This window comes from Triturus cristatus, chromosome 6 (assembly GCF_964204655.1).
Source record: "Triturus cristatus chromosome 6, aTriCri1.1, whole genome shotgun sequence".
NCBI classification, from domain to species: domain Eukaryota; kingdom Metazoa; phylum Chordata; class Amphibia; order Caudata; family Salamandridae; genus Triturus; species Triturus cristatus.
This window is the reverse complement of record NC_140589.1, coordinates 235,394,179-235,414,182: the sequence shown is the minus strand read 5'-3', so window position 1 is coordinate 235,414,182 and position 20,004 is coordinate 235,394,179. Positions and strand designations below refer to the sequence as shown.

General features: G+C 44.2%; 1 protein-coding gene across 1 annotated transcript in view; it reads left to right on the top strand.

The window, feature by feature from the left end:
• Positions 1-19,205, top strand: part of FKBP1B (FKBP prolyl isomerase 1B) — a 145,095-nt gene extending 125,890 nt beyond the window's left edge. Inside the window, exon 4 of the mRNA XM_085610597.1 lies at positions 18,534-19,205. Coding sequence (XP_085466723.1) covers positions 18,534-18,662 — 129 coding nt within the window. The 3' untranslated portion in view covers positions 18,663-19,205. The remainder of the gene's footprint in view (positions 1-18,533) is intronic.
• The last annotated feature ends 799 nt before the right edge of the window (positions 19,206-20,004 follow it).

Below are 20,004 nucleotides of genomic sequence, written 5' to 3'. Positions count from 1 at the left end.
GTTGGATAAAGGGCAGGGAGTGTAGTGTGGTGGACGAAAGAGGCATCAAAAAGAAAGAAGGCAACAGAGCCTTGGTATTCGGCAACCCCAGCGTTCAGTAGCTCTGGCCATGTGCTCCTGAGATAAGCTTGGGGCACCAGCACCTATTTCACAAATTAAGCGGTGCCAGCACGCATACAGTCCAAAGGCACAAAGAGGGATAATTGTGCTGTGACCTTTGACCTTACTGCTTACTTGGAAAGCAGTGTTCAAGAATATCCTTTTCTTATGTAAGATTACCAGGTGCTATGCAGTATGCACACCAATTTTGACGCCAGCAGTGAGGAAAACACAGGGCTAATGTACATTTATTGTCATTGACTAGTATGTAGTATGTGTTTTACTCTGTATTCAAGTCAACTAGCTTTATTTCGATAGCAAGTATTATAAAAGCATCAGACAATGAATCAGTGTATAAAAGGAAAAAGTACAGTATGTTTAAAATCTTTCATAATAAAACAAGACCATATATGGTTTAAAAATGAACAGGATATAAAGATATTTCATCATAATTCGGAGATTTCATTTTTGAGATAAAAAGCAGTAAAAACAGGATTATACAAGTGGCAGCAAATAGTGAGCAATTTGAATTACATTAGTCCTCCTCTTAAGCTCAGCAGTATTAGTCATGGGACATTGGAATGTTCAGTGCTGTATTGAATACAATGGAGTGCTCCGGGCCTCTAATGCCTGGTAGAAGCCCAAAGAGCAACATTCTAGTGCTTTTTTCATTTCACAGCTGTTGCTGCGAACAAAGGCCTCTCAGTCTGAGAGGATTTAAATCCCCTCTGGCTCCGAGAGGCCTTTGTTTTTACAAATTACAACATTCTGCCCCCCTGGGGAGGGGTCAGGGGGCGTAGTTCTAATAGCCTAAGAGCCCTCCGTAGCGAGCTCTACCGGCCATTAAAGGTCCGCTCCCTTGTTAAAGGACTTCGCCTTTGGCTCAGGTATTTAATGTTGGAGCGCACTTTTAGTGGCCGGTAGAGACCGCTAGGTCGGGCTCTAAGGCTATATTGTTCCACCTTCCTCTTTCTATTAACCGCTTAGGTGTGTTTGTGGCTTGTGTCAAACCCCTAACTTCAAGTGTTTTTATACCATTCCTAAATCAAACATTTCTAGCCAAAATGCCCAGATATTCCATTCAATGAATATTAAAAACAGGTGCAGTTCAACAAAGATCAGCAAATATTCTTATTTATTAAGAGTTAGTCCATGCTCCATAGTAATAGTCTGCTTACGTTCTCTTTCATCTTACCACATTTCTCTGTGAACTTTAGTGTCGCCCTAAGTGCTCCGGGTATGCCCAGACATGGGTCCTGTGCACACTATCACTGGAATAAAGCTGTACTTGGCTGATGATCCATAATTAGGCCGAAACCCGTCCTAGGTTGCTTGTATTACGGTTCAGGGAGGACCTGGGTTCTCAGTTCGGGCTGGGCTGTCCCTATTGTAGCAGGATCAAGACTGGTTTACATATGGCTGGTTCCAAACTGAGCGGCATGCTGTGCAAAATAACTATGGGCTGGGTCGCACCCTGAGTAATTACCAGTGGCTGCGATGAATTCAAGCATTCCACCCATCACTTTTTTGTATACTTTTGTTTTTGGGTATGGCACAGGCCACTGGTCGCCTACGCGGGAAAAGGGCTGTCAGAGACTGGATTTGCTTCACTATAGAATTTTGCTGAGGCCTTGGGAATTGGACGATTCCATTCTGACCATGTCACAAGCAGTGTTTGGCCACTGAGCAAAATGCCCCACCTTGTATATTAAAATCCAAAATGAAAGCATTGGGACAAGATCTCTTGTACTGTTCTACCACAGTCTGAAATCCTAACTGTTGGCCATCCTCACAGATGTTTGCGGCAGCTGGAGGCATGCTTCTGAAGCTATGGGCCTCACCCTGGAAAACCACCTAGGTAGTCACAGACCATTGGAAGGTATCTCACTGGCTTGAACTACTGCAAGGCCCTGAACTTTTTTAAGGCATTGCACAGCTTATCGGCACACATTACTCCGAATAGAAGCCCTTCCCTTCGCAGAACCCAAGCAGCCAGTGAACAGAGGTGTGCACTCAGAAATGCCAGAACGCTAAAGGTGTGTCAAGGTTGACGAGCAGAGTCTCATCGTACAAAGCTGAGCAGGACTCTTTGACTAGGAAACCCACATAAAGGATAAATAGAGGATGAGTGAGGCAAAACTCCCTTCGTATTTTTGTGACTAACTCCAGAAGACGTACTACAAGATGCAGCTCAGAATCAGGAGCCTGGTTTTCATCATGAAACATCAGTTCCTACGCCGGTCGAGCAGGGCAGCAGGTTGGTCAGTGGCTTGTTCCAACCAAGGGCTCTTAGACTAGTGGAAGGGATAAACAGGTTCACTGGAAGCTTCGCCATGCTGTGGATGCTAACCCTGGGAATAGTTATCTCTTCGGTGATTCCCAGTTCATCTCCACCTGCACAAGAGGGTACTCTACCTCAATGGGACCAGGGGCCTCTTGTGCCTCAGCCTCTGGGGCACAAGTGATAGCATGGCTGTGATTGGCACTTCCTTAGCCTCCTTTGGTACACATAACCTGTTTTGCTTTGCAAACGCCCCCTGACAGGTTGTTCCTCTTCCCTGTTGATGTGGGAAATTCAAAGGATGACCGCTGCCTTGCAGTGCCCTTTCTATAGGGAAGGGATTGACAGTCACCACCACGGCCATGTCTACACTCTTGCCTCTCCAGCGAGCAGCCACAGAACATCAGCTGCTCGCCACCACGGAGCATCAGCTGCTCGCCACCACGGAGCATCAGCTGCTCGCCGCCACGGAGCATCAGCTGCTCGCCGCCACGGAGCATCAGCTGCTCGCCGCCACGGAGCATCAGCTGCTCGCCACCACGGAGCATCAGCTGCTCGCCACCACGGAGCATCAGCTGCTCGCCACCACGGAGCATCAGGCGCTCGCCCCCACGGAGCATCAGGCGCTCGCCCCCACGGAGCATCAGCTGCTCGCCCCCACGGAACATCAGCTGCTCGCCCCCACGGAACATCAGGCGCTCACCCCCACGGAACATCAGGCGCTCGCCCCCACGGAACATCAGGCGCTCGCCGCCACGGAGCATCAGGCGCTCGCCGCCACGGAGCATCAGGCGCTCGCCGCCACGGAACATCAGGCGCTCGCCGCCACGGAACATCAGGCGCTCGCCGCCACGGAACATCAGGCGCTCGCCCCCATGGAACATCAGCTGCTCACCACCATTCTCTTGGCCCCAACAAAGCTTCCCTGGGCTGGCTTGCTTCAAACATGAGTGACACCGAAGCATAACCCAGAGGAAGGACTAGCTAATCCACGTACCTGGCTCTACAAACATTCAGTGATGCTACATCATGATGGGGTGGCCCCTGTTAATATGCAGAGCCATTAAGTGATCACGGCCCCAGATTAGCCTTTTCACAAGGGAAAAACCACCTGACTTCTCTGCCCAAGGCAATGGAGTTTATTGTCCTGGAATGCGACTTGCCCCGAGTTGTTTGTGAAATTTCCTGGTGATGTGTTTTCCAGCCACGATGCTCCATTACAGATATTTGTTTTCGAATAGGCATGGACTTTTTCTTAGTTTAATATTTATGTTGTTGTCTTTCCAGGTATGTATCTGCAAGATTGGTAAACTCATGCACAGAAATGCAGCGCGGCTGACTGGGGCCTGGTGGCCCTTTAGATTCCCACTCTCCACCTGTGGCATTCAGAGAAGTGGCATCTCCACTCCCCCAGTTCTCTTCTCGGGAACTCCGAGGACGAGGAGTGAGAGCTTGGTTCAGGAACACTTAAAAATGTCGGCAAGACTAAAGGGTGCAGCTGTCAGGGCACCCGCAGCGTAGCCTGAGCTATGGTCTTAGAACGGAGTAGTACAACTTTGCTGTTTTAACAAATTACTATAGGCGTATGCGTATACAGGTGTGTACTATAGGTGTACGCACATATGTGTGTTCTGTAGGCGTACGAATATACAGCTGTGTACTATAGGTGTATGCAGATACAGGTGTGTACTATAGGCATACACAAATACAGGTGTGTACTATAGGCGTACGCAGATACAGGTTGTACTATAGGCGTACGCAGATACAGGTGTGTACTCTAGGTGTTCGCAGCTACAAGTGTGTTTACTATAGGCGTACACTGATACAGGTGGTTATACTATAGTCGTATGCAGATACAGGTGTGTACTGTAGGTGTACGCAGATACAGGTGTGTACTATAGGCGTACGCAGATACAGGTGTGTACTCTAGGTGTTCGCAGCTACAAGTGTGTTTACTATAGGCGTACACTGATACAGGTGGTTATACTATAGTCGTACGCAGATACAGGTGTGTACTATAGGCGTACGCAGATACAGGTGTGTACTATAGGCGTACGCAGATACAGGTGTGTATTATAGGCGTACACAGATACAGGTGTGTACTATGGGCATACGCAGACACAGGTGTGTGCTATAGGTGTAAGCAGATACAAGTGTGTACTATAAGCGTACACAGATACAGGTGTGTGCACTATAAGCGTATGCAGATGTGTACTATAGGTTATAGGTGTACGCAGATACAGGTGTGTACTATAGGCGTACCCAGGTACAGGTGTATACTATAGGCGTACACAGATACAGGTGTATGCACTATAGGCGTATGCAGGTGTGTACTATCGGTTATAGGTGTACGCAGATAGAGGTGTTTGTACTATAGGTGTACGCAGATACAGGTGTGCACTGTAGGCGTACGCAGATACAGGTGTGCACTGTAGGCGTACGCAGATACAGGTGTGCACTATAGGTGTACGCAGATATAGGTGTGTACTGTAGGCGTACGCAGACACAGGTGTGCACTATAGGTGTATGCAGATACAGGTGTGTACTATCGGCGTACCCAGATACAGTTGTGTGCCCGCGGGCTGCTGGCTTCCACTGCACCACTGTCAGCACGTACTGGTCAGAAGTGGAGATTGGGGGTCATCAAAATGAAACTTGGTGAATTGAGATAAAAGTTTAAAGTGCTCAGCGGGAAACTGTCTTTATGGACATCTGTATCGTTTAGTATAGACCCCAAGAGAAGGAGAAGGGGTATAGTTGAAAGGAGCTGACCAAACAGTACATACTAGTTGACACAAATTATCGAAGCAGTGGATTCCATTTAAAGCATCACCTGGTAAATGGCGACTCATGTCTAATTGACTTCCCACTGTCTCCTCTGTTACATTGCGAAAGAACACACATACAGCAAATGCATTTAATTGGCGCGTGCTGTTCGTTTCAAACGCCACATAGAGATTTTTCATTTTAATCTCGGCATGCCATGGTTTGTCTTCAAAGGGATGCTGGGAAAATGTACTTCTGTTCTTTTAGAGCATAAGTGCTCGTTACTAGGGTTTCGATCCTCATCAAAAGATGGAGACGCAAGTCTAAATGTCAGGCGACACTTCTTAGACACTTTGCTTACAAAGCCATAAAAAGGTAGGTGTTGGGTTATTTTCTTAGGCTTGTTGTCGGTAATTACCACCAGGCTTTTTTCGCAGTTTCATTCCGCAGTAGGCCACCCCAGATGTAAGCTGCATGTGGCTCAGAAGTTGCACACAGTCCCACCACTCTTTTAAGCTGGTCAAATGATACCTTTCGGCAAAGATGCAAGCACCACTTCCTTGATGCTGCTTTCATTGCCATAAGCCTGGGTTGTTCGTTGGCAGTAGGTACGCGAGGTCCATAATCGGTCCAAAAGTTTGATAACCTTGGACCATGAACCTCAATTCCATTTGCATTCCGTAGCTGTAAATGTGTCATGTGGAGAGCTTGGAAATCTGGTATGCTTTGACCAGCATTGTACACAAGTATTTCAGTTTGTAGGCCAAACAAGATGGCAGTTTTTAATCCCATTGAATATCCCACCCTAGACCATATCCACATTTAATATTTCTTTACAATGGATGGATGATTTGGAATTTCGGGATAGCTGACCGTGAACCTTGAGATGTGGAAAGTGGTTTTTGATTCCTAGGATCCGTTACCAGCAGAGGAATGTGTAACCCACCTTTTCAGTCCTGTTCTGAATCTTTATTGTATAGGTTCTCTTATAGCTTCACCACGGAATATTCTGAAACTTTGCAGAATGACCCCACATGTGTGAATTGGTACGGGATGTGCCCACTATGCAAGTGCCAATTTAATTAAATTTAATGGGAAAACGTCTTGGCTTACATGTAGTTCAATGTGAAATATAAAATTGTAGTGATGATAAAATCAAATGTTAACACCTACATTCCTTGACTGTAGAGCAGACCTAACCTAATATACAAAATGTACTCCAACCTTAACACTAATCCCTTAAAGTTTACTTTGACCCTAACCAGTCCTTACTCTAATCCTAACCCTTGACCCTATATCTGAACCTAACCTTTCACTAACCCGATTCATTACTCTAAGCCTACCCATTACTCTAGTTTATCCCTCATCCTGACCCTTATCCCTGCTCTTACAAACTTTTACTGTAATCCTAACTCCACAATTAATCTACCTCACGCTAACCTGAGCTTTTCCTTTATATTCACTGTAGTCCTCTCCATTACCCGAACTCAAACCCCGACCTTTTTAATATGCAAAACACGGGGTTGTGGGATCCTATGAATGCACGTGCTTGTAAGATTGTAAGGATGTTGTCCTCGACCTGGGGATTGGATTGGCTAGATGTCAACTTGTGATGCGGGCATTCAGATTAAAAAATGCTTCCTAGCCAGTCACTGGGCCCGTGACAATGGGTCCTGTTAGTTGTTGTGCTCTGTTGGAAGGCGTAGGACATGCTATGTTCTTCAAGATGATATCCTAGAGTATGGCAGAGACCGTGAAGAGCATGACATGGTTTTGGGTAGGTCAGGTTTTGATACATTCATGGAAAGTGGCTTCAATGCAAAGAAGGTGGGGAGGTAGGTTTGGGTAGATTCGTGGAAAGTGCCTTGAAGATGTAAAGAAAAGAGTTACCTCCAAGGTAGGTACTAAGCCATACTTGGGAGCATGCCATGCCTAGAGACAGGGTTATTCCGAAATCCGATTTAGTGTAGTCCATTGTGAAATTGCCAAATCCAGCAGATAATGACCAGGTAGAGTCATTTTTGGACCTGTCTGAAAACTATTCTAAATTAATTCAAGAATTTATCAGCATTGTCCACTGATTGAGAATAATGACGAAAAAGGTGGAAACATGCGAACATACAAAACAAATTGAGGTGGGGTTTGAGATTGTTAATAAGGAAATGAGTACGATGCCCACTTTGTGACACCTTGATATTCAGAAAAAAATTATTTTGACTGTAGACGCTTGCGTGAGAGATTTGTGAGCTGTGCTCAAACAAATAGGCAAAGTTGCAGAAGCTGTGCCTTTAAGTCATAATCTTTAAGAGGAGCAAGATCGACTAGTTTATTGAGCATGAGGCGTTGATGTATACATGTGCCATTGAACATTTTGTTTTTCTTGTGGGAACAAATGGAATGAGGCTAAATCCAGGGATAAAGTTATGAACAAAGGTAAGAGCTGGGTGAGGAATGGTCGTCAAGTGCATGATAAATATGACTGAAGGAGAGGAATTTATGGTATGTTTTAGATCATGTGTACTTGCAAACATTTTCCCGGGTGACAAAAAGTTTGGTCTTTGGCATGACCGGGGGCCGCACTGATGCCAGCAGGGTGTGGTTGGGGGAGCCTAAAGTGGGTGTAGGGGAAGCCAAGTCTATACATCTAGTGGCTGAAGTGACGTGCACAATGTGGAGCCAGAAAACCTGCGGTGAATCCCGGCTTCCCCACTTGCCCAAATTGTGTGATCCGGTTTTATTTCAATTTCAATCCTTTTTAGGTCTCGGGACCATCCGGTCTGCCGAAGGCAGAACCGGAAGTCGAGAGATTTAATGACTTGGAGAAGAGGGGCTTGAACCCGCCCCTCTTCTCCCCTGTTCTCCATTGGCTGGCCTCTTGAATGCTGGCCCGCCATTGGAGAAGAGGTCAGTCATTCAGATTAGGCCCCGTCCTTTTCGGATCGGGGGGCATGTTTTTTGCAAGAAGTCTCAAGGAGGAGACAACAGCAAAACACGCCCCCGAATCCGAAAAGGACGCTGCCTTTCTCCGAGGCATTTCTGCTCTGCCTCGGAGAAAGGCGGTGGTGTCTTCCGGTGCCCTCGGCTTGTTTTTTCTCCATAGGGCTGTGGATATCCTGCGAGCTGCCTCTGCCACCAGTCACATGCGCCTTCTCATTGCTCGGGACGATGATGCCAAATGAAAGCAAGAATGCATTAGCCATATCCGTTTTTTGAGGCCGTTTTATCCTTTTCATATTATTTGGAAATGAGAATAACCAACTGCAAAATGAATCCCAAAGCCTATTGCCTGAGACAATTACGTGCAATTTTTTTTAAGAGCTTAAACCAGATATGACTGACAGTCTAGCATCGAAATTTTATTTTTTGTGGGAAAATAAGGTTTTTTTGTATCGACGTGGCTGCTATTTCAATGTACAGAATGCACTCCGAAACGGTTTTTTCTGTGGTCATTTTTCATCGCCGCTGCGTCTCATCTATAGGTCTCCTGTAGGTAACAGGTTTCTGAATGGAACATAGGTGCGTTGTTTGCGAGCCTATTTATGTGGGTGTTTAGATAGCGCTATGTATCTCCTTGCAGCTGCTTCACGGCGCTTTGTCCTGATGGAAATGCAGTTAAGAGCGAGGATCAGGGCAGAGTCCCACAGAGTGTGTGGAGGGTCCGACTCCCCACACATCATTTGTCATGCACCGTTACACTTTAAAACAAATATACACTGAGAGCCGGCTGCGAGGCGCTATGAAGTGCGGTCAAATGCAATTCAATGTGAATTTATGCAAACGGCGTTTTTGAAGGAAACATCACTGGCGGCGCACGCAGTGATTCGACAAGCAACCAATATTTGTTGTTGTTGATTGAAATGCATTTAATTTCGCAACCGTGTTCTAAATAGGGTTTATTTGAAAAAAAATAATAATTTAGGAGCATTTAACGCGTACGATATGTTTTGCAAACACCGAATTCCAACTTGCTAAATGACTGTTCCACTGAATTTTTTTCGCACTTTGAAAACAATATACTCAAATACACAGGGTACTTTTGCTAAACTAGGTGTGCTTTGTCGTTTTGCCACACATTTGGGAATTTAATGTGCTACCTATGCGCCGAAAGTCTAGTTTCGTGGCGTTTTCTTCGGATTTTAGATCGAATTTAGTTTAAAGCGCTTCCATGTTTCCGGGGGGGGGGGGGGGGGGGGGGGGCGTTTCTTCATCTAGTCGAATTTTCGTTTTATTATTTATTCTCTTCCGTCATTTTTTTTGTAATTAAAGCAGATTCCTGATTTACGGAACAACAGTCTGTGCATTTTGCAAGAACTGGACAGTTTAGGATTGCAGGACGGCCTGGCGGTGATTTATTTATACTCCTGTTTAAGTAATATTTATTTTAATGTTTACCCCTCCGAGTTGCACGTGAGTAGAACGCTTTTGCTCGAATGAACAAAACAGCTGTTTGTAGCATCCTTTTACGAGCACTAACACATCGTGTGCACTTGTGGTTCGCGGGGTTAAACTCTGTCTCGCACAGAGTACTGGAGCCGGCAGCGCCCGTGCCGTCGGTGGGGCGAGGGTACCCCAATAACGCCCCGGAGAGCCGAGGCTCAGGGGCTGACCACAAGCCCCTGCCTTAAACTCCAGTTTAGAGAGACACCGAACATCTTTCTGCCTTTCGAGACGTGTGAAGCGGTCTCACCATCCATGTAGAAATAATGAACTCAACTTTCATTGCAGAAACGAGCGCAGCGTCGGACTGGGACATAAAATAAAAGTGGCCACCGTTGGCGAACCAGAGAGCAAACCAGTGGCCACATTTCCAAATCAGACCCGTTGTGAACTTGTAACAAGCATTTACAATGCAATGGTCTCGGCATTGGTAAAGTTAGAGCTATTGGCATTGCTCATGACATTCATTTGGTTAATGTTTTTGTTTTTAAAACATTTAAAGAAACGGCATTGTCATGAGCAATGCCAATAGCTCTAACTTTAACAATGCCGAGACCGTTTGATTGTAAATGCTTGTTCTTTATTGTCACATCTAAGAGGATCTCGAAATGCGCTGTACAAAACCCTATGTGTTTTTGGATTAAATCACTAATGGCATTGTGGTGAGGGAGACAATATGAACGTTTCTAAATTCATGTTTGAAAACTAGCACTTTAACAAAATATACTTCTGAATGCACTGCTATAATCTGATTTAGTCAGGGGAAACTGTTCTGCAGGCTGGTGAAATACACTTCTCGAATATTGAAGAGACTTGACATATTTTTACACGTTTGCTGTGTTTAAAAATGAAGGTATTCCTAAAGTTCAGGGGTGCAGTACAACCTAGTTACTTCCTTTCTTTATCTGCAATTAATCTTTAAATAAATGCTTGGAGTTTATTTAAAAAATAATTTATGGTGGTGCTGAGTCGAGAAAACAGCAGCCCAGTGCTACTGTTGCCCAGGGGGGCCGCATGTAAAGGTCAAGAGGGCCGTACTTTGAATATCGCTGTTTTGGATGGAAATTGGGATTTATGATGGTGATGTAAGAGTTAATAGGTAGACACCACCTGCCGAGCTAAGAGAAAATATTGCAAATCTAACTCATGAGGTTCATTTAGTGAGAAGCCTTACTAAAGCCAGAGTGAGGCAACTGAATTGGTGGCCAGGCATAGATAGGCTAGTTGAGAGTGTGATGCATGATCGTCTTCAAAGTGTGATTGGATTAAAAAAGAAAAAAGGGAGAAATGCTCCATCATCGCCTGTGGAAGTGCCAAAAGATCTAAGGGTGAAGTTGGTTTTGAATATCACTGATCCTTTTGAATCAGTGCAACCAACAGCAAGATATGCAGTGATATTGGTAGATTACACAAAGTCGGTTACAACAAGATTCGTGAGCATTGGACTCGGTGGTCCTGGCGATTTTGATGGGTGAATTTGCATGCAAAGATTTAACAAAAGTTATAAATACTGAAATATCTGCACTTTAGGTCCAATGAGATGAAAGAGGTCTTGAGCAAGTTAAGCATCAGAAAACTGTATTATATGCCCTGCAGCCAATGGGTGGGCTTGGGGAATCCATGGTGTACTTAATGTGTTTACAGAGAGTGGATGATTTGAGAGTTTTCTCAAAGTGTTCTTATGGAAATATTTTGGGCTGATCTTCCACACCCAATTCCATCATGGTTACTTCTCCATTTGAGTGCTTGAAAGGCTGCTTACCTCATTAAAAGTGAATTCCCTCTTGGCTGAAGGTCCCTGTGCTGGGTGGATGAAAGGATGGGTAAAGCGGTGAAGTATCAGAAGACATATAGCATCACATAGGTGAATACACATAATAACAAATGTGTATTGTAATTTAAGTTACAGTGTATTAATAACCAGCATTGGCATAGCCAATAAGTCTCGCTTTTTGGACCTTATAAGTGTTTAGCCATGCAACAGTTGCATAACTGAATACTTATAAGGTCCCAAAAGTGAGACCTATTGGCTATGCCAATGCTTGTTTCTGTTTATTACTGCTCTGTAGTAATGGCGGCGCACGGGTGCCACCATTACTACATAGAAGTAATAAACAGGCTCACGGAGAACATCAAAGCGGGCGCAAAAGTGAAAGTGATCGCGATCAAACATCGAAGCGGCCGCGAAAGTGAGGCGTGCGTGCCAGCGCACATGCACTGTAGCTCTAGGCTACAGTGGTAGCACTTTTTTGAGCCCTCACAAAATGTCTCGCCAGACCAGCGCATGCGCTGGGTCAGGCGAGACCTAAAGATCTAGTTTTGCCAGTGCTCATTTCAAGAAGAGGGTTACATAACCATGAGGGAAAGGTGGGATGCTGCGCGTGATGCATTTGTTCCCTGCACTGAGGCACAATGCTCTAAATGGATAGCCCTGAAAGCAGTTTCCAGTCCCACCATTAGGTGGCAGAGTATCCACAAGTTGTTAATCGGAAAGAGGTAACAGACTAGGAATAAATGAGTCACTATAAAAGCAAAGAGTCATTGCTGTTTTTGCGGATAGTCCTCCACATTAGAGTATCTTTATCATTCCCTTACTCTTCAGGGGTCCTGAATCGCTTTAAATCTTTGTGTCAGGACAGCCGTTCTCATTCATTCAGCCCTGGTTTAATCATATCATTGAGTTATTCCTCCTCACAGATTCCTAGTTTCTAGTAAGAACCTGCGTAGCTCAATAACATTTCACACTATCTGAAAGTTCTTCTCCTTCCATACCATTTTATGCAGCATGTACATTGCTATCAAAGCGTTCTTGCCTTGGCATCCTAACACCTTCTGATTGAAAAAGCTTTTTTTTTTTTTTTTTTTACAATTATTTGTTCCGGCGTCATACATATTATGAATGCCAAATGTGAGTTTCTTAAAAAGAATCTTTCAGTTCAACTCCAGTCCACCACAAAGCAACACTATTTTGTAAATGTATATGGGAGCATGTACCCAAAACTGTGCATTATAGAGATATTGCAAAACACCAAGGAGTTTGGTGCCACATAGAAGCATGAGGAAGCAGGTCGAGGGTCTTTATGGCGCTCAAAACCTGACTTACAGTATCCTTATAATTATTAAGTGGGTTCCCACATTTCCCTCCAGTGAGCACCCCTGTACCTATGCAATGTGTTTTTCATCTAGTGTTTTTTTCTTTCTGAATCATGGACTTATAGTTGTCTTTTGTAATAGCTGGACTACAACTTCCTGCATGCATTGCGATACTTGTGAGAAATTGGGTCATTGGTTAAAGGAGGGGAAATTTACTTCAAGCAACAAGTCCATGTCAGTGTGAACCAAAAAAAGTCACTAAATCAACCCATGCTTAACCCTCAGCAAGCTTGGCACACAAGCAGTCAGGCTTAACTTAGAGACGATGGGTAAAATATTTATGCAGCACTCAAACCGTAATAAAGTGAAACCGAAAAGCGAGAAAAATCCCACCCCAATCTAGAAAAATAGAGTAATCTTTGAATCTAGATGGGAAGTCTGCATCAACCTGCGCCACGCTGCGTTGAGGAGCCATAGAGTGGGAGCTGCTGTGTGTGGTCCTGCATCAAGATGCGTAGCACTAGGTTGGTGCAGTTAAAGTTGACTGGCGTTACAATGCTGGCGTAGAGAAGCTTCATGCTGAATGGGTTGATTAAGCCACTAGTCTGGGGCAGCGTTGCAGAGATTTGTGTTGTGTGTCCCGCTCGGTCAATGCTGATGAATCCTCCGGTAGGGACCTTAGATGAGCTCGCTAGGTCAGTTCAAAGGAAGTCACCGGTTTGGAACAGACGATGTGAGGACTTGTGCTGGTATGCAATGTGCTGCATCCGTTCCTATGAAGCAGCCTGTCAGGAGTGCTGTGTTCCTGTAGCTCAGAAAAGGAGGCTAGTCGACTGACCCTTGAAGACATTCTGGTAACCCTGAGCCGCAAGACCGCCATCAGGCAAAAGAGCATTCCTCAAACGGCTGGGCAGTTATTTTTCTTGTAGAGTCTGCATGATCAGGAGTGTTCAGAAGAGTGGGTCTCAGCGTCCAATATTTCTACCTGGTAGCAGTTTTGAAGTATGAAAATTTTTTAAACTCCCTGTCCCCCTTCCCAATAGGGTTTTGGAATGTCCTTCCTTCCCCTGCCCAGTCCCCAAGATATCTGGAATTACAAAATGCTAGTGTGAAGTTCTTTGTAGGAGCAGAAGGCAGCCCCTATTGAAGTGCAAGTGTGGTAGGTGATCGCTCTGCCCCACCCATCCTTTCAGGCTGGCCCTTACTGCTGATACCCAGTCCCCCCTTTGTCTGGGAGGAATAGACAAAGGCCAACTGCCAACTACACCTAGTAATGTGACGCAGGCTGCATGTGCCAAATGGCGAGGACAAGAAAATGCCAGCTTTCTAGTAGCATTTTGAGAATTGTGACCTAAAATCGGACTTTAAAGAATTGTAATTTAAATTCCTCTTTAATGGTAAAGACCAAACAGGACATTTCTACCTCTTCCCAAGCAAATGTTGTCACTTAATAAATGTAATAAAATAACCCAATGTTATCCAATGGGAGAAGTAGGTCTTGCAATAGTGAAAAACAATTTTGAGAGTTTTCCCAATTAGGAAATGTAAAACTTAAAGTGCATGGCCAACTTTTTAAATATAGTGCACCTTGCCCTATGGGCTGTTCAGGACCTATACTTGGGGTGACGTATATTTATTAAAAAGGAAGGTGTAGGCCTGGCAAAGGTTTTATTTTGCTAGGTCAAAATGGTAGTTCAAAACAACACACAGGCTGCAATGGAAGGTCTGAGACCTATTTTGAAGGGCTACTTAAGTGGGTGGCACAATAAGTGTTGCAGGCCCACTACTGCTTGTTATGCCTGGCGCAATTGTACTTAAAACAGCTGTCTTCTTACCGTTGCCTGATGCATTCAGTGTATGACAGGTCTATACCCAATGTTATTTCTGACGGTAACTGCCAAGGCGATATTTGAACGCATAATTTGACAAAACCAATTTCTATTTAAGGCAAAGTCTTCAAACTGGGGAGAGGGCCCCCCCTAGGGATGCTTCAAGTGATTGGGGCTGGCGGGGCACGGCCAAAAGCAACATTATGCTGATAACAGTAATATGTTTTCTGTGGGGGAAAAATGAACGGCAATAAGCCGCTCTATAATGGGCCATCACTAACCTTTTGTCATTTATATTCTATTTGGGTAAAGATGTCAAAAGGGATGGGACTCCAAGTATGCTTTAAAACCCCCTCCCGCATTTCTAATAATCACATTGTGGATACTTCTACAAGGTAGTAAGGCCTGCCTGACCAGAATAGTATGTTTGGCAGTCATGTATCTGATCGCATTTTTAAAACGGTAACAAAACTTCACTGACATATTGAAACATTTCCAGTTTATTCGAATTGTGAGGGGGGGGGGCGCTATGATTATTATTATCCCCCCCCCCACCCCCCCCCATTGGGTGCGTGGCATTAAAAAGTTTGTAGAACGCTGATTAAGGTTATGCGCATGAACCACATCAAACGCTGCATCTGGTTATGAAGAAAAATAAATGAGAAATACAGGGGAATCAGTTTAGCATACGATGTAAAATTACCGGCGACCCCTTCCAGTGACTCACGAAGGTCGTCACGTGCGCGCTCCGCCTGCGCACTGCGCGGGTACCGGGGGCGCGCGAGAATGCTGGAAATTATGGGTTTTGACTGCATTGAAGCGTGATGGAAATTACTGTGGGAGAGTGACAGGCAGTGACAAGCCCCCGAATGGGAAAATAGTTGATAATGGCAAAAGAGGACGCTTTTAGCTCCACGGTCTGTAAAATTACAGTCTGCGCTAGAATTTGGCATTTAATCTTCGCACAAATGGAAAATGAAAATGGCGAAAAGCTTCTGTTTGAGGCATCTTGAAGCTAAACTCTGAAAATAGTTGGCGACCTGTGTGTATGTCCCCTTTCTCATGTATTAATTGCGGATTGACTCCGTTTGGATGTGACCATGGCAGTTGCAAAAGAGATAGGTTATATAGCACGATTATCGTATTGTGTATAGTATATACGCATCTTTTTTGTAGTGTGCCGTTTTAAAGTGAATTTACTTGCACTGCTTACCAACTGCAAATATCAATGGAGCACTGGGGGAAAAGATGGATTTTGATGGCTTTCCTAAAAATAAGAGCAAGTGGGAATAAGCAGAGGAAATCCAAACACAAACCTGCTGTAATCCCTTATGGCTAATGCGTTTAGCTGCTAAAAACACTGCAAAGGCATGGATTGGTGGACCACAGACATCGCCCTGGCTGGTAGCCATGCATTCGACTTTTTGTGTATGCACGCCGGAGCTTTGCGCGTAAGATATCTTTCGCTCCGGCAAGGCAACTTAACTGTAATGCATAGATCGGCACGGTGCCAGTGCAGTGAGGCGGATAGAATGCAGACAGGGCCACTGGAAATATGGCATTTAGCACTCGAAGCAGTTTCTGGATTTGCTGCATTTGTCACACAACTCATCATCTTCCGCATAATTTGCAGACTTTAACAAAAAAAAAATTTCTAGCTCAAAACAATCAAAAGGTGGAAACACGTGGCAACACTTTGCTGCGAAGTCGAAGGGCCTTCGCAAAGGTTGACTGGTCACCTTCTTTTTCCTATTGCTGTATTTGGATGTTAAAATATTCAAGAAAGCGATGGATGGAATGCTTGAATTAACTAGGAAAAAACCTCTAACAGACCTATATTTCTTTCAGGAATAGCCGAAAGCTTATACACGCCCCTAAAAATACAAATGCTGTTACCTTCTACAAAGAATCTTTTAGAAATAACAAATTTATTTGAAAAAACATTATTTTTATTTTTTTGATTTTTCTTTTCAAAAAGTGATAATTCAGTTCACAAATCACAAAATTACTTAATGGAAATATAACAAAGTTTGAGATAAATATACACAATTGATTTTGCGCATAATTCGATTCTTTTTAGCTACCCTACCCCAACCAACTCATACAAAAACAGCATACACAATCCATCTCATACCAATCATTCAAACTATCAAACAACATGTAAATTAAAAGTACAAATTATGACACAAATTACTCGGGCCACATTCTGCACGCCAGGCCACCTCAGTTTGGACCAAGCCACATGCACATCAGTCTTGATCCTGATCAAATAGGAAAAGGCCAGCACTAACTGCCAGGGCAGGTCCTCTGAACAAGCAACCCAAGACCGGGTTTACCCTTATTTTAGGGCTCATAGCTTGGTTCCAGTGGCGTAGTTTGTATGCTTTTCCAGTTCTGGGTTTTGATTTAACATATCAGTGCATTCTGGGAGTTGTAGTTTTGGTCCTTTTTAATTGAGCCAATTGGACCAACAATCTTATAAAATATACAAAAGTTAGCCCAGGAGTGGAAAAGCGGTGCACTGATGATATGGAACCATCTTCTGTTCATCCCGCAAAAGGTACATCTGAGCCATAAACTGGGACAGGAATATACAGCCCCTTAGTCTGTGAAAAACGGACAAGAAGTAGGGGTCCATGCGGCAAGGGAGCACGGATTCTGTAAGAAAGTGTTGAATATTGGCTCGCAGAGATACAGACACTGAGAAATGGAGCCACAAACTATGGTACAGGAAAACACACAGTGGGAATCTTTTTGCTCATTATGCTCCCCCTTACAGGGGGCCTGTGTTAGATGGGCTCTAAGTACCACTCCTACAAATATAGGGTTGCCCACTGTACTACATGCTGCATCTTGAGTGCCCTGCATTCTGTGCTATCCCCCCCAAGCACATGTTCTGTAATGAGGGGTTGGTCGAATAATGCAGTACCTACAGATCAGATTCCTCCCCGACTGATGGTGCAGATGAAAGATGTTCCTCACTCCATTCACGTATTACAGAAGGTCAATTCGGAAGACCGAATTGTGTTGGACGTGCAATATGGCCAAAGTTGGCAGACTTGCATCATTACTACAATTCATTTATTATGACCAGAAGGCCTTAATTACCAAAACAGGTTCACAGCTTTACGTGCTTATTAGCTGCAACCACTGATGACCATGGCCATGTGCACGCTTTGCAAACAAAACTCTCCCAAGAACACAGAAAATGGAGCAGCGGCGCCAATCACTACTCTGCATTTTCCTTCAGTGGTCTTCCTGACGTGAGGTGAGCCCTGATGCCCCAGTTCATAGGTAGGCTGCAGTGTGTGCATGCAGAGACCATAACAGGGCTGCTTCTGCTCCACTGTCTATGCACACCCTCGGACTGCCATTAGAGAGGTACCAGGCATCACACCTCATGGGGCTACTGTTAACTGCACTGCTGTGTTGAAGTAAGTGTCACAAAACCCTCCATACCCACTGCTAAACAGCACCGTTGGAGACACACCTCATGTATCAGTACGTGGGGCAAGGATGAATGCCATACCTAGTTTACATGGGACTGCGCCGCATGTAAAGGAGGGGACGCCCACTTCACATCGCACAAGTGCTAAACGTGCACCCATGCAACGTGAAACAGTGGTGCACTTGCCTCTGCAACCTCATCTTTGATGCAGAGGTGGCCCTGCAGCACTGCAAGGGATGGGCCCCTGATTTAGTTGTGCTTTTCAGTAATAAAACCCTTGATATCTAGAACTATGTGATAAATTACTAACATAAGTCACTTGACGAAGTGTATAGGTCGGGGTTGGATTTCTGAATCATAGCCTTATGAGCCGGTCTAAGCAATAAACACATTTCAGTACAGGCATAATGTTCTAGTCCATGGTTCCAGAACCTGTCCTCCATTCCTGAAAGAGTGCCAAGGTGCAACGCTGCAGTCAATTAATAAAAGTTCCCTGAATGAGTTCTTATTATTAATACCTGAACTTCTATTCACACATGCAGTTCTGTAACACATTCTTTATTCTTTTTCCTATCTTTAGATGTGCTTGGGGCAGAGAGCAAAGCTGACCTGTACACCTGACGTAGCCTACGGACCCACAGGTCATCCTGGCGTCATCCCGCCCAACGCTACGCTCCTCTTCGACGTGGAGCTGCTGAAGATAGAGTAGCCATGACAGGGAGCGCGTCCTAAAGTTTTTCCACTTCCTGTTACTCTGATAGCCTGAAATCATTGTCATGCCTGTAACAAGAACCTTCCTAGCTTCTGCTTTCAAGCCAGGAATGGCTACCACTGGTTGTGTTTTTTTTATTTTATTTTAATTGTGTTTTTTTTTGTTTTTAATTGTTGTGTTTCTTTTTTTCTTCTTTATACGCTTCTCTGCTTTTAATGGAAATCTCGGATTTCAATCTTCAGGTTGTACATTTCATTTAATTTGCATGAGATCAGATTCACAATTAGGAACAAAAAACTCCTCAAGGAAACCACTGCCTTACCTACACTCAAACCAAGGAGACGTTGCTCAAGAATGAATTGTGCCGCGTGCACATGAATGGGCATTATTACCAGACAGAGTTACCTGCGCTGCCACTTTTCAAAAGAAAATGTAAATTTTGCTTGCTGCTGTTTTAAAAGCAATGTCTTGTTTTGAGAAAAAAAATATATATGAAAAATAAAAGCACACCAGTTGATGGTTCTGTGCACTCAGTTCAAATCCTAGTTGTATATTGTTGTTCTTTGTTGTTTAAATCTGGCTTATAAACAGTTTCCAAGTATTTCTACTGAAAAAACAAACCTATATATATACATACATACAGAGGCATTTGGTTTGCCCTCCTCAGGCATTTGGTGCCTTCAGGTGTCATTCACATTTTGCTTCCAACCACCACAAAGTGCAGCATGGCTCAGCTGACTTCATTCATTAGCTGTGTTGCACTGTGAGTGAAGGCATTTTGTCTGATCACATGTGCACAGGCACTTCAGTGCTAGTGTGGTTAGGCTGCGGGGATACCCCTTTTTTCCATAATTTTCTCAGTTTTGTTGCATGTTTCTGCCAACAAAAATAAATATTGCAAGCTCGCCAAGGATGTATAGATTGGCTTTGCCAGTGCTTGTATTAGACTATTGCGGTGTGGGGCCTTGTTGCAGAATAAAGCAGTACCTTCAACACACAGTGATAGCTGGGGGATGGAGCATTATGACTCATTTACTGTGAAAAATATATAAAGTTCTAAAGTTGTTAGGAGGATTCTTGAGAAATTGATCTGATTCTTGAGCCAAGAAAAAGGGATGTTCTGACAAGAGTTAATTGTGGTCTAATGATTGGAAGAACCATAGGCTAAGAGAAAGGATCCTGAGATGAGTAAAATAATTCTGAGCCTTGGAAAATTGCTGACCTACAGGGAAGAATGTTTATTCTTTACATTATCTTTTTGGCTGCTACAGATAAGGCAAACATGATAATAGTCCTAATGTGTGCAGGACACCAACGTTCATCTGCAAGTATGTTAACT